This window comes from Rhinoderma darwinii, chromosome 2 (genome assembly GCF_050947455.1).
Source record: "Rhinoderma darwinii isolate aRhiDar2 chromosome 2, aRhiDar2.hap1, whole genome shotgun sequence".
Lineage (NCBI taxonomy): Eukaryota > Metazoa > Chordata > Amphibia > Anura > Rhinodermatidae > Rhinoderma > Rhinoderma darwinii.
Window position 1 is genome coordinate 414,913,426 of NC_134688.1, and position 21,390 is coordinate 414,934,815.

General features: G+C 42.3%; 1 protein-coding gene across 1 annotated transcript in view; it reads right to left on the reverse strand.

Moving 5' to 3' along the window:
- The window catches only part of CCDC92B (coiled-coil domain containing 92B), a 93,481-nt gene extending 72,894 nt beyond the window's left edge, over positions 1 to 20,587 (reverse strand). The window contains exons 1-2 of the mRNA XM_075854232.1: positions 20,239 to 20,587; positions 7,936 to 8,080 (exon numbers count right to left, since the gene is read on the reverse strand). Coding sequence (XP_075710347.1) covers positions 7,936 to 8,065 — 130 coding nt within the window. The 5' untranslated portion in view covers positions 8,066 to 8,080; positions 20,239 to 20,587. The remainder of the gene's footprint in view (positions 1 to 7,935; positions 8,081 to 20,238) is intronic.
- Between the last annotated feature and the right edge of the window lie 803 nt (positions 20,588 to 21,390).

Below are 21,390 nucleotides of genomic sequence, written 5' to 3' on the forward strand. Positions count from 1 at the left end.
TGAATGGGGCCGCAATTCTCCCGTGGATTTTCGGGGGAATTGCGGCCGCAAAAACACGTTCGTGAGCATGGGGCCTTATAGGGTTTTTTTTTTTTTTTAAACAAGTCTTTTTTTTTTTTTAAAACAAGTTTTGGGTAAAATACATGCATAAAAAATGCACTGTGAGAACTTGGTCTAAGGCCTCATGCACACGACCGTAGCCATGTGCACGGCCGTGATTTTCGGGTCGGCCGGCTACGGACTGTCAGGAAATCGCGGGACATGCACATGGCCGCGCCCATTATTTTCAATGAGCCCGGACCGCAGAAGACGGCCGTAATAAGACAGGTCCGTTCTTTCTGCGGTGCGGGCTCCCGGGCCATGCACAGACCGTAAAAACTACGGTCGTGTACATGGCCCCATAGAAATGAATGGGGCCGCAATTCTCCCGTGAATTTTTGGGGGAATTGCGGCCGCAAAAGCACGTTCGTGTGCATGGGGCCTAATACTTTATATTTTCTAGTGTAAAGGTGTTGTCCTACGAAGACAACCCATTTTTGTAATGAAGCCGGGAGTCAGCTTATCACCGCTGCTTCTGAAACCCCCAATGATCAGCGGTTATCACTTGGGGATGTTGTGACCAGTTATAGAATTTCCCTGCAGTGCCCACTGCTGGGGAACTGTAATATTACAATGTGGGCATTCAAATAAATGTCCATGTAATACATGGACGTGCCAAGTTTTTCTGAGCAGGAGCCTGTGATATTTGGCAATACTTTGCTCTGGCTCATAGGGGTGCTCTAGAGTTGGGGACCCCCTTTATGATGTCCATATACCCTAGTAGGAATTATAGAAAGGGGCTGTATTTATGTTTAGTGTTTACTGGAAGAATATACCAAATATAGAATCATCATTCTCTGTAAGTAACCCTTTTAAGTAAGGTACTTATTTTCTATCATAGCCACCTTTAGGCTGCATGAGGTATCATTTCCTTTGAAAACCTTGCTTTTGCTCTCAAAATCTATACTCTATACACGTCACACTTTTCCCCCTTTCTGCTGTCGGCACTGTGCCAGTCCAGGCTTGAGCTGAACAGCTGTGTCAAGTTTGTCAGTCTGGTTGCTAGGGATACTCTGTATAACAACTACATTGTTCTCAATGGATCTTCATAGATACTAGTCTACCTTAGCTTAAAGGGGTTGTCTTATGGGACAACCCTTGTCCATATGCCCTATTAGGGCATATGGAAATCAAAGAGGGGATCACCCACTTGGGACCCCCTCTCTATGAGGGAGAGCGGCTCTATTAGAACAGCTCCCGTTCTAGTGGGCTCGAGCCGTCAATGTATTACATGGACTGCCATAAATTCGTAATGTCGCCATGTAATACTACATTTCTCCTGCAATACCTTGTTGCAGGGGCAATGTCTGACCAGAGAAGACTTTCTTTGGCAAAATGTTCTGTTTGCCCAAGGGTGGATTTAAGTGGAAACTTTTTTTAAGAACACTGTTTGATTCATTGAATTTCAGAATAATATTTTCTTTACATTATCAAAATGCTGCTGATACTACTAAAAGTTATAATATTATAATTATATGCTACTATATTTATTCCTCTCTCCGGGAACATAAAAGCCGTACTCTTTCTATTCTGCTTCCATAGTACATTTGAGGAAATTGAATTATTTAGAGCTTGGCCTTGTAAGTAGAATTCTTACATTAGTCGAGTGAAATCCTTCACTATCTGCAGTGAACCTCAAACCCTCCAGGTACTGTATTTTTCATACGAGTCTGCACTGCAGCATTTGTAGAGTGAACACATATTTATATGGTTGAAAGATTAACAATAACTGTGTGTCACCGCTATAAAGTAAGCAGCAAACATACCTGTGTATTTTAAATGAGAAAAAAAACGATGGATGAAAGGGGGTAAACAGTGAAGAATGGAGAATTGTGGATAACAAAACAATCAAGTTTTTTTGCATGAAGACATTAAAAATAAAGGTGAAATATGATTTCTTATAGTTACTGTATACCTATAATGTCAATAATCATTGAACAGGGCCCGTTGGTTTCTATGCTTATATATCCCCAAACCAGTGGCGTAACTACCGCCGTAGTAGCCGTAGCGGCTGCTATGGGGCCCGCGGCATGAGGGGGCCCGTGTCGCCCGCCGGCACGGGCCCCCACCATGGCTGGAGGCTCCGCTATGGCTGCTACAGCGCGACGCCACTGAACGCTACGGCAGAGCAGTGAGGTATCTCCCCACTCTGCCATTAAACAAAAGACATGTATCCCCTAACCACAGGATAGGGGATACATGTGTGATCGCTGGCAGCGATAGGGAGAACGGGGGACTGAAAGTCCCCTGAAGTTCTCCATCACAAACCTCAGACTTCCGGGGTCTGTGTCGGCAGCTCCGTAGAAATGAATGGAGCGCTGGTCGTGCTTGTGCGCATGCGTGACCAGCGCTCCTTTCATTTTTATTGAGCTGCACATACGCCGGAAGTCAGAGGTTAGCCATGGAGAACTTGGGGGACTTTCGGTCCCCCGTTCTCCCTATCGCTGCCAGCGATCACACATGTATCCCCTATCCTGATGCATGGCGTTACCTACAGGGGGGGGGGGACTCTGCATGGCGTTACCTACAAGGGGGGGGGACTCTGCATGGCGTTGCCTACAGGGGGGGGACTCTGCATGGCGTTACCTACAGGGGGGGGACTCTGCATGGCGTTACCTACAGGGGGGGGACTCTGCATGGCGTTATCAACAGGGGGGACTCTGCATGGCGTTACCTACAGGGGGGGGACTCTGTATGGCGTTACTTACAGGGGGGGGACTCTGCATGGTGTTACCTACAGGGGGGGACTCTGCATGGCGTTACCTACAGGGGGGGGGGACTCTGCATGGCGTTACCTACAAGGGGGGGGGGACTCTGCATGGCGTTGCCTACAGGGGGGGGACTCTGCATGGCGTTACCTACAGGGGGGGGACTCTGCATGGCGTTACCTACAGGGGGGGGACTCTGCATGGCGTTATCAACAGGGGGGACTCTGCATGGCGTTACCTACAGGGGGGGGACTCTGTATGGCGTTACTTACAGGGGGGGGACTCTGCATGGTGTTACCTACAGGGGGGGACTCTGCATGGCGTTACCTACAGGGGGGGACTCCGTATGGCGTTACCTACAGGGGGGGGACTCTGTATGGCGTTACCTACAGTGGGGGTACTCTGTATGGCGTTACCTACAGGGGGGGACTCTGTATGGCGTTACCTACAGGGGGGGGACTCTGCATGGCGTTACCTACAGGGGGGGACTCTGCATGGCATTACCTACAGAGGGGGCTGTATGGCGTTATCTACAGGGGAGGACACTGCATGGCGTTATCTACAGGGGGGGGGACACTGCATGGCGTTACCTACAGGGGGGGGGGACTCTGCATGGCGTTACCTACATGAGGGGGACTCTGCATGGCGTTACCTACAGGGAGAGACTCTGCATGGCGTTCTCTACAGAGGGGGCTGTATGGCGTTATCTACAGGGGGGGCTCTGCATGGCGTTACCTACAGGTGGGGACTCTGCATGGCGTTACCTACAGGGGGGGACTCTGCATGGCGTTACCTACAGGCGGAGGACTCTGCATGGCGTTACCTACAGGGGGGGACTCTGCATGTCGTTACCTACAGGGGGGGGGGACTCTGCATGGCGTTACCTACAGGGGGGGACTCTGCATGGCATTACCTACAGAGGGGGCTGTATGGCGTTATCTACAGGGGGGGGACTCTGCATGGCGTTACCTACAGGGGGGGACTCTGCATGGCATTACCTACAGGGGGGACTCTGCATGGCGTTACCTACATGGGGGGGACTCTGCATGGCGTTACCTACACGGAGGGACTCTGCATGGCGTTCTCTACAGAGGGGGCTGTATGGCGTTATCTACAGGGGGGGCTCTGCATGGCGTTACCTACAGGGGGGGACTCTGCATGGCGTTCTCTAAAGGGGGGCTGTATGGCGTTATCTACAGGGGGGACTGTAAAAAAGGCTCTATCTACAAGGGGGGGTTGTGTGACACCCAGGGGACGGGGGGCCCCAGTCAAAAGTTTGCTATGGGGCCCAGTCTTTCCTAGTTACACCCCTGCCCCAAACGTTATTTCTTTTGTTCATATTCACTATGTTCTGATAATACAATTAGGGGGAGATTACTGGAGACAGATTTAGTATTAATTGTAATGGAAGCTTTATAAAGCTGGCTTCAGTAAGTTGAGGATTTCAAGCTCAGTATATAAAAAAAATTGAGCTTCAATCCCTATAAAGTTATTATAAAATAAAACACCACAGAATTTTAGACTTATTTAGAAATTAAATGATAGATACATTTTAATTATACCAGTTCTGGATTTTATTCCTGTTTTTCTTCTTTCTATTTCTATTATTTCTATGTGCTGTTACTGGCGCATAATAGTTGTAAATTAAATTGCTGTGCTACAAAAAGTTTGCATGCAGTCACTGCCCCAAAACAAATTAAAAAAACAAAAACACCAAAATTGGTTGTGTTTATGGGTGGCGGTGGAAATTATAGGTGTATTTTGCCCATTTATTTTCCTTTTATGTCTCATCATATACTGTACATCAATTAGAGAAAGGACAAAAAAAAAAAAAAAAAGATATGTTGTAAACCACACTACTACAAATATTGTCTACATAGTTTGCTATGATAGTGTTTGGGGCATTTCTTAAAGAAATAGTTTTGGGAAGTATAGGGGGAGATCTATGAATGTATTTAATCCAACGTTCTGGCATAAATACATTGAAAAATATGATAGTCGGGCCAAACTCCATATTTATGAAGTCTCTGAGCCACTTTTTCTGCCACATTCAAATGTATCAGAGAAAGTGGATGAGTGAAAATCCTTTGCCAGTTTACTGACATTTTTCTAAGTAGAACCTGGAAGATTGCGGCAGATTCATCGACAGGGGGTATACCCTGCTGATGAATCTGGTGTTTACTTCACATGGGAGAGACTGGCGCAATGATATTACGGCGTGCCAGTATTAATAAATATTCTCCATTGTTTTTCCCATTGTGGTTAAACTCCACAGACACTTCCAAGCTAGACCATGAGGCTACCAAGGTCAGGCCTTATCTACTAATGCATGAGCACTACACAAAGGGGCGAGATCAATCCAGTTTACATGATACACCATCTGAATAGCTTGCAATTCACTATGAGAGTGGGAAAATGGGTTGACTCTGTGGTGGCAGCTGTTGGAGAGCTAGGCATTTTCTGTGTTGAATCACATTGTATGGGCAATAACAGCTCGTCTCCAAGTCCTTCCTAAAAACGTAGGGCAAAGGTTCATTATAATATTTCTTTCACTCACACAATGGTCCTATTCATGAAACAATATGGTACATAAAATGTAATACAGCTATTGTTATAAAGAAACAATACTGATTATAATATTATCCATCTACAAGAATAATAATATCTATTAGTTGAAATCAAGTAATGTGCTGCACCATTCAATAGCTGTTGGTGTGTGCTCCTTTTTGTCACAAAGAACCCCTTCCCCCATGTGCTGGTAGGAAGATTTACAGTACATAATTGTCTATGGTAGGAACTCTTGGGGAATTGCACATGACAGCTGTTCCTTAGCTTAACTGCAGTGTGCTCAGGTGGTAAATTGGAGGAAAATGTATCTTGTGTGAATTCTAATTTACAGAACATGAATCCCATTGATTTCTTATTACACTGTATGACAGCTCAGCTATTTGACGTAGATCATCTATTTGAAAAAGTACTAGAACATCAGGGATAATTAAACCTTATTATAGCAAATGTTATTTCTTTTAGAGCAGTGGTGGGCATTGGTGGCCTAGGGGTCGTACATGGGCCACTGGTGCTTACCCTGCTAATACTTGCTCCTCTCTGTCACTGTTACTACTACTGTTCTGTGTGGCATCATATGGACTATAAAAGGAGTTTTACCACTATACGCATTTATGGCATATGAAAACGTTCAGTAGGAGTTCAACTACTAGAACACCCCACTGATAACAAGAATCCGATTTCTATTTACACTGTTTGCAGAAGAGAGTGGCCACACATTCAGGGTCACCTTCCATAATAGTTAACAAGATATGAGGAAGCAGCCGAGCGTATTCACTTGGCTTTTTTATGTATCTGCTATAGACTTGGCAATTGCCTATGGCCTCTTTCCATAGAGGCCTGAGTACAGGACACCCATTAGCAACTTAACAGTGAAGCAGAAAAAAATTCTACTTCACTGTCAATTTCAATAATCTAATTTTCAAAGAGTCCAGAAATGGGGAGAACTGTGCAGCTGTTAAAGCAAAGCCGCAAAGTCCCCGCTGTCCCTAGCTCCGAACTGATTTACAGTATATGTGGTATAAGTACATTGTATGGCAGTATTATTTAGGCAACGTATGGTGACAAACATTGAATGGCAGTGAGGGCACTATAAGGTTATATTTGGATACTGTATGGAGGCATTAGTAATGGCGTTATGACATTGTATTGCGGTATTACTTTACATATGCAGCTTTTGAAATTTCGAGAAAAGATGTCTAAAAGAGGAGATTAGGGGTATGGTAGATTGACTGTCATTGCTCTAGAGACCTACAAATCAATCTATCTATCTATCTATCTATCTATCTATCTATCTATCTATCTATCTATCTATCTATCTATCTATCATCATCTATCTATCTATCTATCTATCTATCTATCTATCTATCTATCTATCTATCTATCTATCTATCTATCTAATAAACAACACAAAAGTTTGAACAGCACACACAAAATTATACAAAACATATATACAGGTGCAAGAACGCCTGTGACTGCAAATTTATACAGCACACAAGAAAATGGTGACAGCACACTGCGAACACTAATGTCACCTAAGCCACTAAATATAAATAAATATGCATTACTGCTGAATCTACTTACAATAGTGAGGTTCTTAGCACACATTTTATCTATCTATCTATCTATCTATCTATCTATCTATCTATCTATCTATCTATCTATCTATCTATCTATCTATCTATCTATCTATCATCTATCTATCATCTATCTATCTATCTATCTATCTATCTATCTATCTATCTATCTATCTATCTATCTATCTATCTATCTATCTATCTATCTATCTATCTATCTATCTATCTATCTATCTATCTATCATCTATCTATCTATCTATCTATCTATCTATCTATCTATCTATCTATCTATCTATCTATCTATCTATCTATCTATCTATCTATCTATCTATCTATCTATCTATCATCTATCTATCTATCATCATGTGATGATCACGTGCAATTTATTGCTGTAGAGTTCTGATTTAAGAAGGTTGATTTTATTGGCAGATCAATTCTCTGATATATGTACTTATTTAATCCATTAAGAGATTACCGCTTTCTCTATAAGTGCCAATTCCTGATTTTCGTTGGTTTATGTAAACTAAAAATCCACATATTCCACAACCTAAATGCAATTAACTTTTTTTTTAAAATAACTTGCCCTGTGTACCTGCTGTCTCCTTTATGGCCTTCTACAGAATCTCCACCAGTTTGCGTCTCCCTTTTGAGCCCTCTTCTGCCCCTGCCACTTTCCATTTCCACCCCTCTACATCCCCCAACAGAGCCCTGCCTTTTTTGTGTTTCTCCTACATACACCTTACGGAACCCTGCCGGCTTGTGTCATTCCTTCCCCTTCAGATCATCTGTCAAGGTGTCAACCACCTTTTCCTTCCTCACACGGCAATAAGGAGGTCCCAGATTCCTTGGCTGTAATGGGCCCATAATTTCCTAATGGCGACCCTGTGCAGGAGAGCTGCAGTGTCACAACAGCTGGAGAACCACAGGTTGAAGACCACTGATATAAGGAAAAAAAATGTGGAGAAAAAAACAAGCATCAGCTCACCTGTACATTGTTTCTGCAGGCGGAGAATCTCCACGTGAAGATCATGCAACAGTTCTAGCTGTTCCTTTTTTAGGAAAGTAACGTTGCGCTCCACACTTTGGATTTGCTGCTCCAAAGACTGAGTCTCCATTACGAGAGTCAACTCCTGTGAGGGGGTTAAAACATACAGGATTATACATGCATTACTCAAACATAAAATCAATAAAGCAAAAAAAAAAAAATTGTCTGAATGCCAAAAATATTGGAATTATGCAAACAACTTCTTATTATCCATTATTTCAAACCTCAAATCTCAGCTGTGTTCAATATCATTATTTTATCATTTTTATATTTACTAAATCTGTGATATTCCTCTAATTCACATATAGCTATATTAGTTTTTGAAAAATTTCTCAACTCAACAGCCTCTGTTCAAATAAACACAGGTAAAGATAACCGTTACCAGTGTGGAAGCCTGGCACCTATACCAAAGTGCCACACGGTAGAATCTAACTCTATGAAAGAACTTCTAAATTGTGTTCAAAGCCATAGTGGAAAAATATGAATTCCTTGTCATTGTATTGCTATTTATTTATTACCCTATGTTTATACCGTATAGCACCATCATATTCCACAGAGCTGCACAAAGAATGCTTTAGACCAGTCCCTAACCCCAATCACAATGTCAAGAACACCAATTCAATTTAATGTGAAGCCAAGCTAGCCATGTTTTCAAATGAAGGTTATGTTGTCTGTATGTCCGTGGTATACGCCGTGAAAATTTCCCAATGTAATGCTCTACATATCCATAGATTTCTATAGACAGAATTTATGACAAAATAATGTTCTTTTGACATACATCAGGTTGGTATACCTTTTTTCACTGTATTGGAAAGCTTAGTCGACTACACTTTCCAATGCAAGGAATCCTGCAAAACAACTGGTAGTAAATGGCAGATGTATACAACTAGAAGGCATACGGTTGCATATGTTGGGAGATTTTCTGGTGTGTGCACTGGACGTAAACACCATACGAGATGTGAACCAAGCCTAAGGAATCCACAGAACACCAGGCAAACATGTGGAGGAAATCCAAACACTATTCAGATGCTACCCTGGTGGATTTTAGGTCTGCAGAGGTAACCACCCAGCTATCAATACATTATTTAAAGAGGCTCTGTCACCACATTATAAGTGCCCTGTCTCCTACATAAGGAGATCGGCGCTTTAATGTAGGTGACAGCAGTGCTTTTTATTTAGAAAAACAATCTATTTTTACCACGTTATTAGCGATTTTAGTTTTATGCTAATGACTTTCTTAATGCCCAAGTGGGCGTGTTTTTACTTTAGACCAAGTGGGCATTGTACAGAGGAGTGTATGACCAATCAGTGACCATTCAGCGTCATGCACTCCTCTCCATTCATTTAGTCAGCACATAGTGACCCTGCGTTGTTCGCTATGTGCTGTCTTATACTGACACATTACCATTACTGAAGTGTTTAGACAGTAAATAGACATTCCTTCCAGCCAGGACGGGATGTCTATTCACTATCCCGTCACTTTGTTAACGTTTCTGTGGTACTTACAGCAGAGCAAGCGTAATCTCGCGAGATCACGCTGTAAATGACAGGTTACAGCGAGAATACGCTTTGCTCTGCTGTAAGTACCAAACAAATGTTAACGAAGTGCAGGGACTGTAAATAGACATTCCGTCCTGGCTGGAAGGAATGTCTATTCACTGTCTAAACACTTCAGTAACGTTAATGTGTCAGTATAAGAGAGCGCATAGCGAACAATACAGTGTCACTATGCGCTGAGTAAATTAATGGAGAGAAGTGTATGACGCTGACTGATTGGTCATACACTCCTCTGTACAATGCCCACTTGGTCTAAAGTAAAAACTCGCCCACTTGGGCATTAATAAAGTAATTAGAATAAAGCTAAAATCGCTAATAACGTGGTAAAAATAGATCGTTTTTCTAAATAGAAAGCATTACTGTCACCTACATTACAGCGCCGATCTCCTTATGTAGGCGATAGGGCACTGATAATGTGGTGACAGAGTCTCTTTAAGGTAGTTAAAAAAAGTCCAAACATTGTATTTCAATTTGCTGTTTGGATAACAAAATGCAACCATTTTCTGCTCTCCATTCTACAAATCTATGGTAAGCCATGTTAATAGCTATAGCCAGAGCTGCTAGTCCACCATTCAGACATAGTTAAAGAGGCTCTGTCACCAGATTATAAGTGCCCTATCTCCTACATAATCTGATCGCCGCTGTAATGTAGATAACAACAGTGGTTTTTATTAAACACTTTTAGATTTATGCTAATTAGTTTCTTAATAGACAACTGGGCGTGTTTTTACTTTTTACCAACTGGGAGTTGTACAGAGGAATGTATGACGCTGACCAATCAGTGACCAATCAGCGTCACACACTTCTCATTGTTCCAGCCCATTGTTACAGTGTGATTATGCAGTGAAAGAAACTGGGCAATGAGAAGTGTATGACGCTGATTGGTCACTGATTGGTCAGCGCCATACACTTCTCTGTACAACGCCCAGTTGGTAAAAAGTAAAAACACGCTCGGTTGTCTATTAAGAAACTAATTAGCATAAATCTAAAATTGCTCATAACTTGCTCAAAAATGCTAGTTTTTCAAAATAAAAACCACTGCTGTTATCTACATCACAGCACCGATCAGATTGTGTAGGAGATAGGGCACTTATAATCTGGTGACAGAGCCTCTTTAAGCTTTACAATTCATTATTTATAATCTCATCTCGTATGTTCCACACAAGAAACTCACAGCTGGCTGCAGTTTAATGAACAGTGACATTTCTAGCTTGATTTAGTACCATACATGCATTTTTAGACCTAATCCAGAATTAGATAGACCTAAGCTGTTATTATAAGAATATCCATAGTACAAATACATGCAGGTCCAAGGTCCAAAATCAACACAGGGACTGAATTAGACTGAGCAAAATCTGAATGTGGCCTTCAGTTTCCAAGAATACTTTTGTCTCTAAAAGTCTTATACTGAAACGGTGGATAGGATTCTAGATTTACTATATATGCAAGCGTTTTTAAGGTGTCCTTAGAGGGACATATATTTGTTTACTTTTCATCTGTTCCTTTATGCTTCTACACGTCATTCAGAACAGTTGTATGGCCTGTTATGACTACTCTGGACAATGCTAAGACCCAGTGCAGCAGCCCCAGAGATGAAGAGTAGCCGTGAGCAATAAGGTTAAGTTTATGGTCTGGTTTTGGGTCTTAATTTGTGGGTTTTTTCGGTCTGGTCTGAGGTCTGAATAACTTTAGGGGTCTAGTCTGGGGTATGACTATATTTAGGGGTCTGGTCTGGGATTTTCTCATTTAGGGGCCTGGTCTGGGTCCTTAATTTATTTTGGAGTCCTAGGTCATATTAATTTAGGGGCCTGGTCTGTGATCTGAATTCATTTAGGGGTCTACTTTGGGGTCTGAATTAATATAGGTGTCAGATTTGGGGTCTGAATTAATTTAGCAGTCTGGGCTGGGGTCTGATGAATTGAGGGGTCTGGTGTCGGAATTTATTTAGGGGTCTGGTCTAAATTAATTTTGGTGTCTGGACTGAGGTCTGGATTAATTTAGAGTTCTGGTTTTGGGTCTCATTTTATTGTGCTGTCTGGTGTAGCAGTATTATTTATGTGTACATTATAGAATACTATTTATGTGTTACTGTGAATCCAAATAGCAAATGTTGTCCTTCCTCTCTAAACATTTATAGTATACTAGTATATACATACAGCATGTTCTCCAAACATCATAGATTATCTGGTGCTAATCTTAATATTAATTATTATTAATTCTTAATATTAATAAAAGATATAACATAAAAAAAATGAATTGGCTAAATAAAAGATCATGAACTGATGACTAAAATGTACATATAAGACTTTGTGATGAACCTATTAGCGTAATCACTATGTTTCTCTTGCTTTGTACAGGGTTATATACTTTTATATACAGCTGAAGATAGTTCTCTGCTTATCTAAGTCTCCTAAGAACTGAAGTCCTCTGAGATACTATTATTAATGATCCTTGAAAAGCTATAAAAGAAAGATAAGTGTATAACCTATCATGATGTGATATTATCGTACAAATTTACAGGTAATACAGATAAAACATACATCATACTCAAGCATAATCTATCTGCAGTATCTTGTACTATGTACGAACTGCACATTACTAGAAATTGTTCCCCAAACTTTTGGTGATGCACTGGTTAACACAGATGGTCATCACCATCTTTTTCGGGGGTAACATTTATAAAAGAAGTGGCAGTGTTTTAGACAACTCCTTAGGGTGGTCCAACAAGTGGGAACCGGCTTCTACATTCTAGGGGTTATTCGCGCAGGAGAATCCTGGTCCAGATCACAGCCATGTCTAAAGATTTCAGGGGGACTAAACAATACACAAGAACAAAAATGAACTCCCCAGATTTCTGTTCTCAGTTACTGTATTGGGAAGGAGAGTGGCAAGACCAATAGCTGCCAAAACTTGTCCCCAGAGTAGTAATGTCTCACAGTGCAATAAAGAATTTAACAGAAGGATGAACTTGATCTTTAAATCAATTGTATGTAAAAGGCAAAATAAATTTTGTCTGGCTTGCTTGATTTTCTAGGAAAACTGTTCACACATAATCCCCAATCTTCCACTAAAGGTCCTTTTACATGGCTCGACAAGGGCCGTGTAAATGAGCGCCGATCAAAGAGACAGCTCGTTGATCGGCGCTCGTTTGCTCCTGTCACAAGGAGCTATGGATGGGGACGAGCGCTGTTACTCTGATCGCTCGTCCCCATACAGTTGTATCATGTCGGCAGCACGTCTTCCTGTTTACACACCAAGATGTGCTGCCGACAATGATAATATTTTATGCTGCCGAAATGATACAATCAGCCGATGAACGAGCGTTTGCTCATTCATCGGCTGATCGTTGCCCTGTTTATACAGGGCAATTGTCGGGAACGATAATTGGCTGTTGTAAAAGGGCCCTTAGTTTTCCACATAGCCATAAATTCCAGTAGTAGCAGTCTAGTATTATGACTCACGGACTGGGAAACATTGATATAGTATTCTCATGGTAATGCACAGTACATCAAATTACTTGACAGATTTACCTTTACTGAAGTGTACCTTGATAATATAGCTATTATATCACAATGATTCACCCCCCAATATGGCTACTCCACTGCGGAAAGAATTGGAGCATTTTAACTAGTACCTGTTGTCTCTACACAGTTTTGCTAAACATAATAAGAATGAACTAGTTTTTATGAGATTGACCCTAATAGAGATTGCACCTACTGTAGCATTCATGTCACTGATAATCTTAATTTTTTATAAATGACCATTAGAGTTACTACAAATGTCATGGAATAATGGTTACAGTTGAAGAGAAGGAAAGAGAAAAGATTTCAGCACATTTTGCAAAGTTGAGTATGCTGAAATGGGACAAAGGGGGGAAGAGAAGAATATTATCCTGTACTTCTACAAGGTCTGGAGGAAGTCCCATAGTCTATTGAAGTCAAAATTTGCAGCTGACCTAAGATTGTAGTGTTATTTGGCACTGCCATGTAATAGTCATTCCATAAAAGTCAACATGAATTCCATTTCTGCGGAAAGAAAAAGAAACTGCAAAACACTCACTTCGACTTCATAGATTTGTGTATCATGAATAATAGTGTAGCCTGCTACTTATACAGTCTTCCTATGAAAAACAGGTATGTTGTTTTGGTGTCTTTCCTTATATAGCAGTGGTCTCCAATTTGTGGCTCTTAGAGTGAGCCCTGATGGCTGCAGGATGTTAGGGCATGCTGGTAGTTGTAGTTCCACATCAGCTGGAGAGCAACTGGTTGAAGACAAGCTATTCAATTATGGAGCCTTTTTTTTTTTTTTTTTTTTTTTAAAACCTGGCATTTTATATATGTCAGTCTTAATAGTAAGAGAAGTTGGGGTAAACTACGACACATTTATTAAGAAACCAAAGCCTCTAAATAAATGTATTGCAATTTTCAGCTGCTCTGTGCGCCACAATTGACTGCGGCCATGCGCTATCCATTCCTCCACAACGACAATAAAAAAAACAAAAAAACCTTGTATGTTTCACTCTTGAGGGAGGAGGGGAACATAAGGATAAAGAGGAGCGGGAAGGTAAGTATGATTCATTTTTTTCATTAATTTTTTTTTGGAACTATCCAATAAGGGGGTAGTCTGACGACGGGGCAAGGTAGGGGCCCACAGGCCTCTACCATCCTACACTCTATAGAATGAAATCTATGCCAGCTAGATTTCCGTTATAATTTACCCCAGCCTTCTGCTGTAAAATATAATACATTTGTTGGGCCGCTGTGGCCCCGCACCTTTTTCTGTAGCCATGCCCCTTGCCATAAGAGTGGGGAGGGTGTGCCATAAGGTCAAAAGTTGCAATTTGACTTTTGGGTGCTTTTGCGTATTTTCTATGCCAGAAAACTGATGTAGAAAGGTTGATAAATTAGATTAGCCCCTATGTGTTTTATTATTATCCCCATATTTGTGGTGATAGAATGCAGGGGTCCATACACTAAGTTAGTAACAACCATTGGCGTAGCTATAGGGGTCGCAGCGGTCGCAATTGCGACCGGGCCCCGAAGCCAGGGGGGCCCACGGCCCCCCGCACCACGTCAATAAAAAGTTACTATAGTAACTCGGGCCGCGGGCCCCTGTTACTATAGTAACATATTTTACTTACCTTCCAGGTTCCGGATCGCAGCGGAGGTCCTGACGTCAAGCGCTGTGCGCAGCGCATGACGTCACAGCGCTATGCGCGGCGCACAGCATCGAGCCGACAGAACTCCCGCCGCGGCCGAAGAGGAAGGTAAGATTAGCCCTGACTGGCGGCGTCCGACTCCCGGGACCCGCCAATCAGATGTTTTGAAGGGGCCGCAGCACTCGTACGAGAGCTGCTCGCCTTCATTCCTGTCACTTCATTCCGGTCACACTGTGAATCGGTGTCGGCGATTCACAGTGTGGGCGAGTAGTGAAATGAAGGGGAAGCAGCTCTCGTACGAGTGCTGCGGCCCCTTCAAAAGAGCTGATTTGCGGGTCCCGAGAGACACATCAGCTATTGATGGCCTATCCTGAGGATAGGCCATCAATGTTTAGGGACTGTACAACCCCTAAGCCTACGATGTAGCAGGCTTAGGGGGCCCATGAGACAGGATCACAGATTGTGTGATCCTGTCTGCTGGGCCCTGTATCTAAGCCAATCACATGGTAGGCTTAGATATATGGCCCATGCGTGATCCTGTCTGCTGGGCTCTGTATCTAAGCCAATCACATGGTAGGCTTAGATACATGGCCCATGCGTGATCCTGTCTGCTGGGCCCTGTATATAAGCCAATCACATGGTAGGCTTAGATACATGGCCCATGCGTGATCCTGTCTGCTGGGCCCTGTATATAAGCCAATCACATGGTAGGCTTAGATACATGGCCCATCTGTGATCCTGTCTGATGGGCCCTGTATATAAGCCTACCACACTGTAGGTTTAGATAAAGGGCCCCAGCACACAGTAATCTTATACTGTATAAGATTACTGTCTGCTGGACCCTGTATCTAAGCCTACGTTGTGGTAGGCTTAGATACAGGGTCCCACAGACAGTATCACACATGGGCCATGTATCTAAGCCTAACACATGTGTTACTAATAATTTTTTGAGTGTTTTCTTACAGTTTCGGTCGTTGGACTACGGTGGATTCCAGGACTACTTCGATGACAGCTTTTTTTTAATTATCAATAAAATGGTTAATGAGGGTTGTGTTTTTTTATTTTATTTCAATAAAATATTTTTTCTATGTCTTTGTGTTTTTTTTTAAACTATATTACTACCACCTTAGTAATGGCCGCCGGCTGATTGACAGCATCCATTACTAAGGCAGGGCTTGTGTTAGCCGATGCAGAGGCCAACACTAACCCCCTTTATTACCCCGGTACCCACCGCTACCAGGGGTGCTGGGAAGAGCCGGGTACGATCCAGTACCTGACCATCTGTAGTGATGGCCGGCCACTGGGGTGGCCGCAGGCTGGTATTATCAGGAGGGGAAAGGCCAAAAACAGTGGCCCTTCCTACCCTGGTGATGCTAGGCTGCTGCTGCTTTATTGTATCTGGCTGGTTATGAAAAATGGGGGGGACCCCACGTCATTTTAAAAAAAATGTAATAAAAAATAATTGAAAAGAACGATGTCGGGTCCCCCCACAATTTTCATAACCAGCCAGATACAACACAGCAGCAGCAGGCAGCATTGCAAGGGTGGGAAGGGCCACTGTTTTTGGCCTTTCCCAGCCTAATACTACCAGCCTGCGGCCACCCCGGTGCCTGCCCGTCACTACAGATGGTCGGGTACTGGTTCGTACCCGGCTCTTCCCAGTACTCCTGGTGGCGGTGGGTACCGGGGTAATAATGGGGGTTAGTGTAGCCTCTGCACCGGCTAACATTAAGCCTCGCCTTAGCAATGGAGGTTGTCAATCAGCCGGCGGCCATTACTAAGGCGGTGATAATAAAGTTTAAAAAGATACAAGCACATAGAAAAAATATTTTATTGAAATAAAAAAACACAACCCTCATTAACCATTTTATTGAGAATAAAAAAAACGCCATCATTGAAGTCCTGGAATCCGAAGTCCAACAACCGAACCTGTAAAAAAAACACAAACACACAAAAATAATCAGTAACACATAAAGAAGCAAAATTATTATTCTTACCTTTCCTGGGTCCAGCGCTGGAGACGCAATGTCAGCGAGCTGGGCCCTGTATCTAATCCAATCATGTGTGATACTGTCTGCTGAGCTGTGTATCTAATCCAATCATGTGTGATACTGTCTGATGGGCCCTGTATCTAATCGTATCTTGTGTGATACTGTCTGCTGGGCCCTATATCTAATCCGATCATGTGTGATACTGTCTGCTGAGCCACTGTATCTAATCCTATCATGTGTGATACTGCCTTCTGAGCCACTGTATCTAATCCTATCATGTATGGTACTGTCTGCTGAGCCACTGTATCTAATCCTATCATGTGTGGTACTGTCTGCTGAGCCACTGTATCTAATCCTATCATGTGTGATACTGTCTGCTGGGCCACTGTATCTAATCCTATCATGTGTGATACTGCCTTCTGAGCCACTGTATCTAATCCTATCATGTGTGATACTGTCTGCTGAGCCACTGTATCTAATCCTATCCATAGTTTATAGGGTCGTAGTGCTATAGATATGCTGTCTCATATACACACTTTTTTTTGGGCGGACACATATGTATTGGGGCTATTTCCCTGACATTTTAAGCCCTGAGGGTATGTTCACACGGCAGCGTCCGTTACGGCTGAAATTACGGTGCTGTTTTCAGGAGAAAACAGCACCGTAATTTCAGCCGTAATGGCATGTGCAGGCGTCTTTCGCTACGTCCATTACGGACGTAATTGGAGCTGTTTTTCTATGGAGTCCATGGAAAACGGCTCCATTTACGTCTGAAGAAGTGACAGGCGTCTTTTTTACGCGCCGCCTTTTGACAGCGGCGCGTAAAAAAAATGACCGTCGGCACAGAACATCGTAAGACCCATTCAAATGAATGGGCAGATGTTTGCCAACGCTTTTGAGCCGCATTTTCGGACGTAATTCAATGCTAAAACGCCCCGAATTACGTCCGTAGATAGGGTGTGTGAACCTAGCCTTAGTGACGCCCCGGCTGCTAGTGCTGCATTGTTGGGTCACTTAGGAGACCCAGCGATGCAGCTGAAAGCTGCGGACCGTCGGCCATGAGAAGATTGCGTGGGGGGGGGGCCCAGTAAGAATTTTTGCATCGGGGCCCATGAGCCTTTAGCTACGCCCCTGGTAACAACTGATATTAACATAAATGGCTCTAGAAGCTAGGCAGCATTTATTCTTAGAGTCATTGACTTCGGAATTTCTGGGAATTGGCCACATATAGATTACTTTGTTGAAATTTGTGAACTTCCAACCTCTAGCCTATTAGACTTGCTTTAAAACAGTGATTTCAGTCATAGCTGCTGTGATCACATCATCTCAGTACTGCAGTATTAGGTAAATCACATTGATTTTCGGTAGCTCGTGTAAGCATGATGAAATATTTCTGTGCATAATTCTGATTCAACAATATGGAACAAAGATCTATTTCTGGAAATGCAGCAGATTTGGCTTCTTTCAGGAAGCCACTTAATGATACTACTCTAGCTCACATTAAATTTCCAGCTCAAGAGAAAATCAATAATGTTGTCCATTCAAGCAGAAAAAGGTTGACTGCTTGCTGACTGTTACACGTACACACAGCACAACCTACCATTAACATTAGTTACACAAGTGGTAAAAATCTTAAAATATCGAACAGACTGAAGATTTATGAAAATTACACTTGATGTATGGAAATATTGATATAGTGTTGTACGTGCTATCGCTCCTTATATAAAAAGTGGCCATTATTGTATCATATTAGAACGATTATATAAACTATGTCTAGATATTCAGGCTCAAAGTGAAGATAACTCCATTAAAAAGCTTCCTTAAATGGAAGTGTAGAAGTTGGGACCCTGATAAGGATCAGGGCTTTCTATTTTTCTTTTTTCCCAAAAGTATTTAGTATGTGCAGTTTATTGTATAAAGTTATACAGTTTTGGTATAACAAACACAAAGTACAACATTATGTAGACCTGAAAAAAGTTGGCAACAGTTTTTCGGTGAGCAGTTATATGTTGCCCCAATAGGAAAAGGTTGCCTGTAAAACACCATTGCTTTACCGTGCATATGATCTTTGTTCAAAGAAGACATCATGTAAACAACAAAACTTTCTTCTTTATCTTTCACTTAAACAGAAGATGGGCTAAGACCTCCTTTGGGTAAACTTCATGTAGATGTCAATATGAAGTATATACCAAAAATCAACCTTGGGCTGGACCTTACATTCCATACTGGGAAATGTCCACATCTGGTGGTTCATTGCCTGCAATACATTGCTAATGTGGCCAAAAAACAGTGCTCCCCAATTTGGTCCAAACCACAACTATATGGTAAAAGGTGGGATATGGGACATTTAACATTTGCTTTGGGTAAGGTTTTGTAATCAAAGGGACTTCATTTTAAAAGAAGTTCCTCAACAACCAAATCAAAATACACTTAATATTAACTACATGGCTACCAGGCAGATTTTGATGGACTATTTCCACTGCATCGTGTCATTTGTTGGCTTCTTTACAGTTGTACGCAGAGCTTGATTACAAAGTGCGTCACAGAGCTGACTACCCTGAAAAAAATGTACGGAGATGACAGGATCTGGTGATGAAATGGATTCTCAGCCAAAGCAACTGGAGAAAGAGATGACTTTGTCCTTACCACAAATCTTATAGTTAAATGACCTTAAACTACAGCAAGATGGAACGAGGAGACAGTCAAAATCAAAGCAATGTTAGAATTAAACCAGATGGGCTTGAAAGAGTTGAGGATTTCAATGAGAACCTATCTCTGAAAGCGGACTGCACCATTGTCATGTTTAATTCATTCTAGGCAGTATAGATGTAATGAATGCTGGTAGGGCTTTCTAATGGAGAATTACAATATTTTATTTTTTATACATGATATTCAGTCAGTTATTAAAAGTACTTGCAAACCATTAACTGTATGAGGTCACATTAAAAAAGAAATATTTCTTCAGTTGTTCATTATAGTTACGGATCAGTCAATTCGACTCTATGGAATTCATTAAGTATCATGAGAGCTCTTGGTTGTTCTTTGAGTGCTAGGAACCTTATCTCTAGTAATGATGACCTTAATGTCAAGGTTAGCATTATTGACATCTTAAGAAATTCCGTACAAAATAAGAAAAAATGCCAAAAAGTGAAGACTGATAAAACACCAGTTAGAGAAGTGACACTTATGAATGAAAAGCGGACAAGAGACTAGAAAGGTCATAACGCAACACAGTATGGTCAATAACCCTTGGATAGGTTGCGGTATCCTGGATTTCAGCACCATGGACGTATCACATGATCTATATCTGGGAACTTTAAAAAGTGATTCTACTGAGAAAATGCCTGTTACTAGCAATTCGACACATCTTCAGCACATTCTCTCATCCCAGCCTTAAAGAGGAGATATATGGTGCCCACCCCTCTAATTATCTAGATGGACTGCCGTATCACACTAAGCACGTTTCCTCCTCACATCCCCTATGAGTCAGGCAGCCTGGAATGAATTGTTTACATGCACAGAGCACAGCCATCTTACCTGCAGAGAAGGAGAATGTTAGGAGGGGTTTGCTGCGGCTTCACCTCATTAGGACTACATAAGGGCAGGAAAGGACCTATAGGCAAGGACAGGGTTGATGCACTGGAAGTTCACTGCAGTGGGGAGTGGGGGTAAATCCAATGTAAACATTCCATAGCAGAATATATACCTCCCATTCTCAGTCCTTGGTGTCTGTGCTATGGGACTGGGTATCCTCCTTTGCGATATGCTGCAGGCCTCCCTCTATGTAACAGGGCATCAGGCCAGGAGGCTGGGCACAGGATAAGGCGTAAACAGAACAACGTGACAGGAGCTGGTGAGCTCAGGCTGGGTCTCTCCTCTCCGTAACCGGAGGGGGAGGGGGAGGCAGCCTCATCAGCATGATGAAATCATCACTGCCACCTCCCAAGGGATTTGCTTTTAGTGCACAGAATGCTACATCTACAAATGATGCCTATTCTCTGCAGAAGAAAAGCAGGGCTGTCCACTTTAATCTTTTAATTTGAACTCTCCTGTCAATGGGTGCAGGACAGGGGCGGACACAGACAACATAGGACCCCCAAGCTATATCAGTATATAAGCTCCTTGCTCTTGAATATCTCAGCATATAGCACTGCCACTTACGTCTCTCTCTCTCAGGCTATGTTCACACGCAAACTCAAAAACTTCTGAAAATACAAAGCGGTTTTCAAGGGAAAACAGCTCCTGATTTTCAGATGTTTTTTAAGCCACGGCCGTTTTTGGAGCTGTTTTCAATAGAGTCAGGGTATGTTCACACTCTCAGTCAAAAACGTCTGAAAATACGGAGCTGTTTTCAAGGGAAAACAGCTCCTGATTTTCAGATGTTTTTTAAGCACCTCTCGATTTTCGCTGCATTTTTTACGGCCGTTTTTGGAGCTGTTTTCAATAGAGTCAATGAAAAACGGCTCCAAAAACGTCCCAAGAAGTGTCCTGCACTTCTTTTTCGCTGACGTTTTTTTACGCAGCCGTTTTGAAAAAAAAAGCAAAAAACGGAACAGAACACCGTTTTTTCCATTGCAATCAATGGGCAGATGTTTGGAGGCGTTCTGCATCCGATTTTTAGGCTGTTTTTCGGGCGTTTACGGCCCGAAAAACGGCTGAAAATAGGCCTTGCGAACATACCCTCAATGA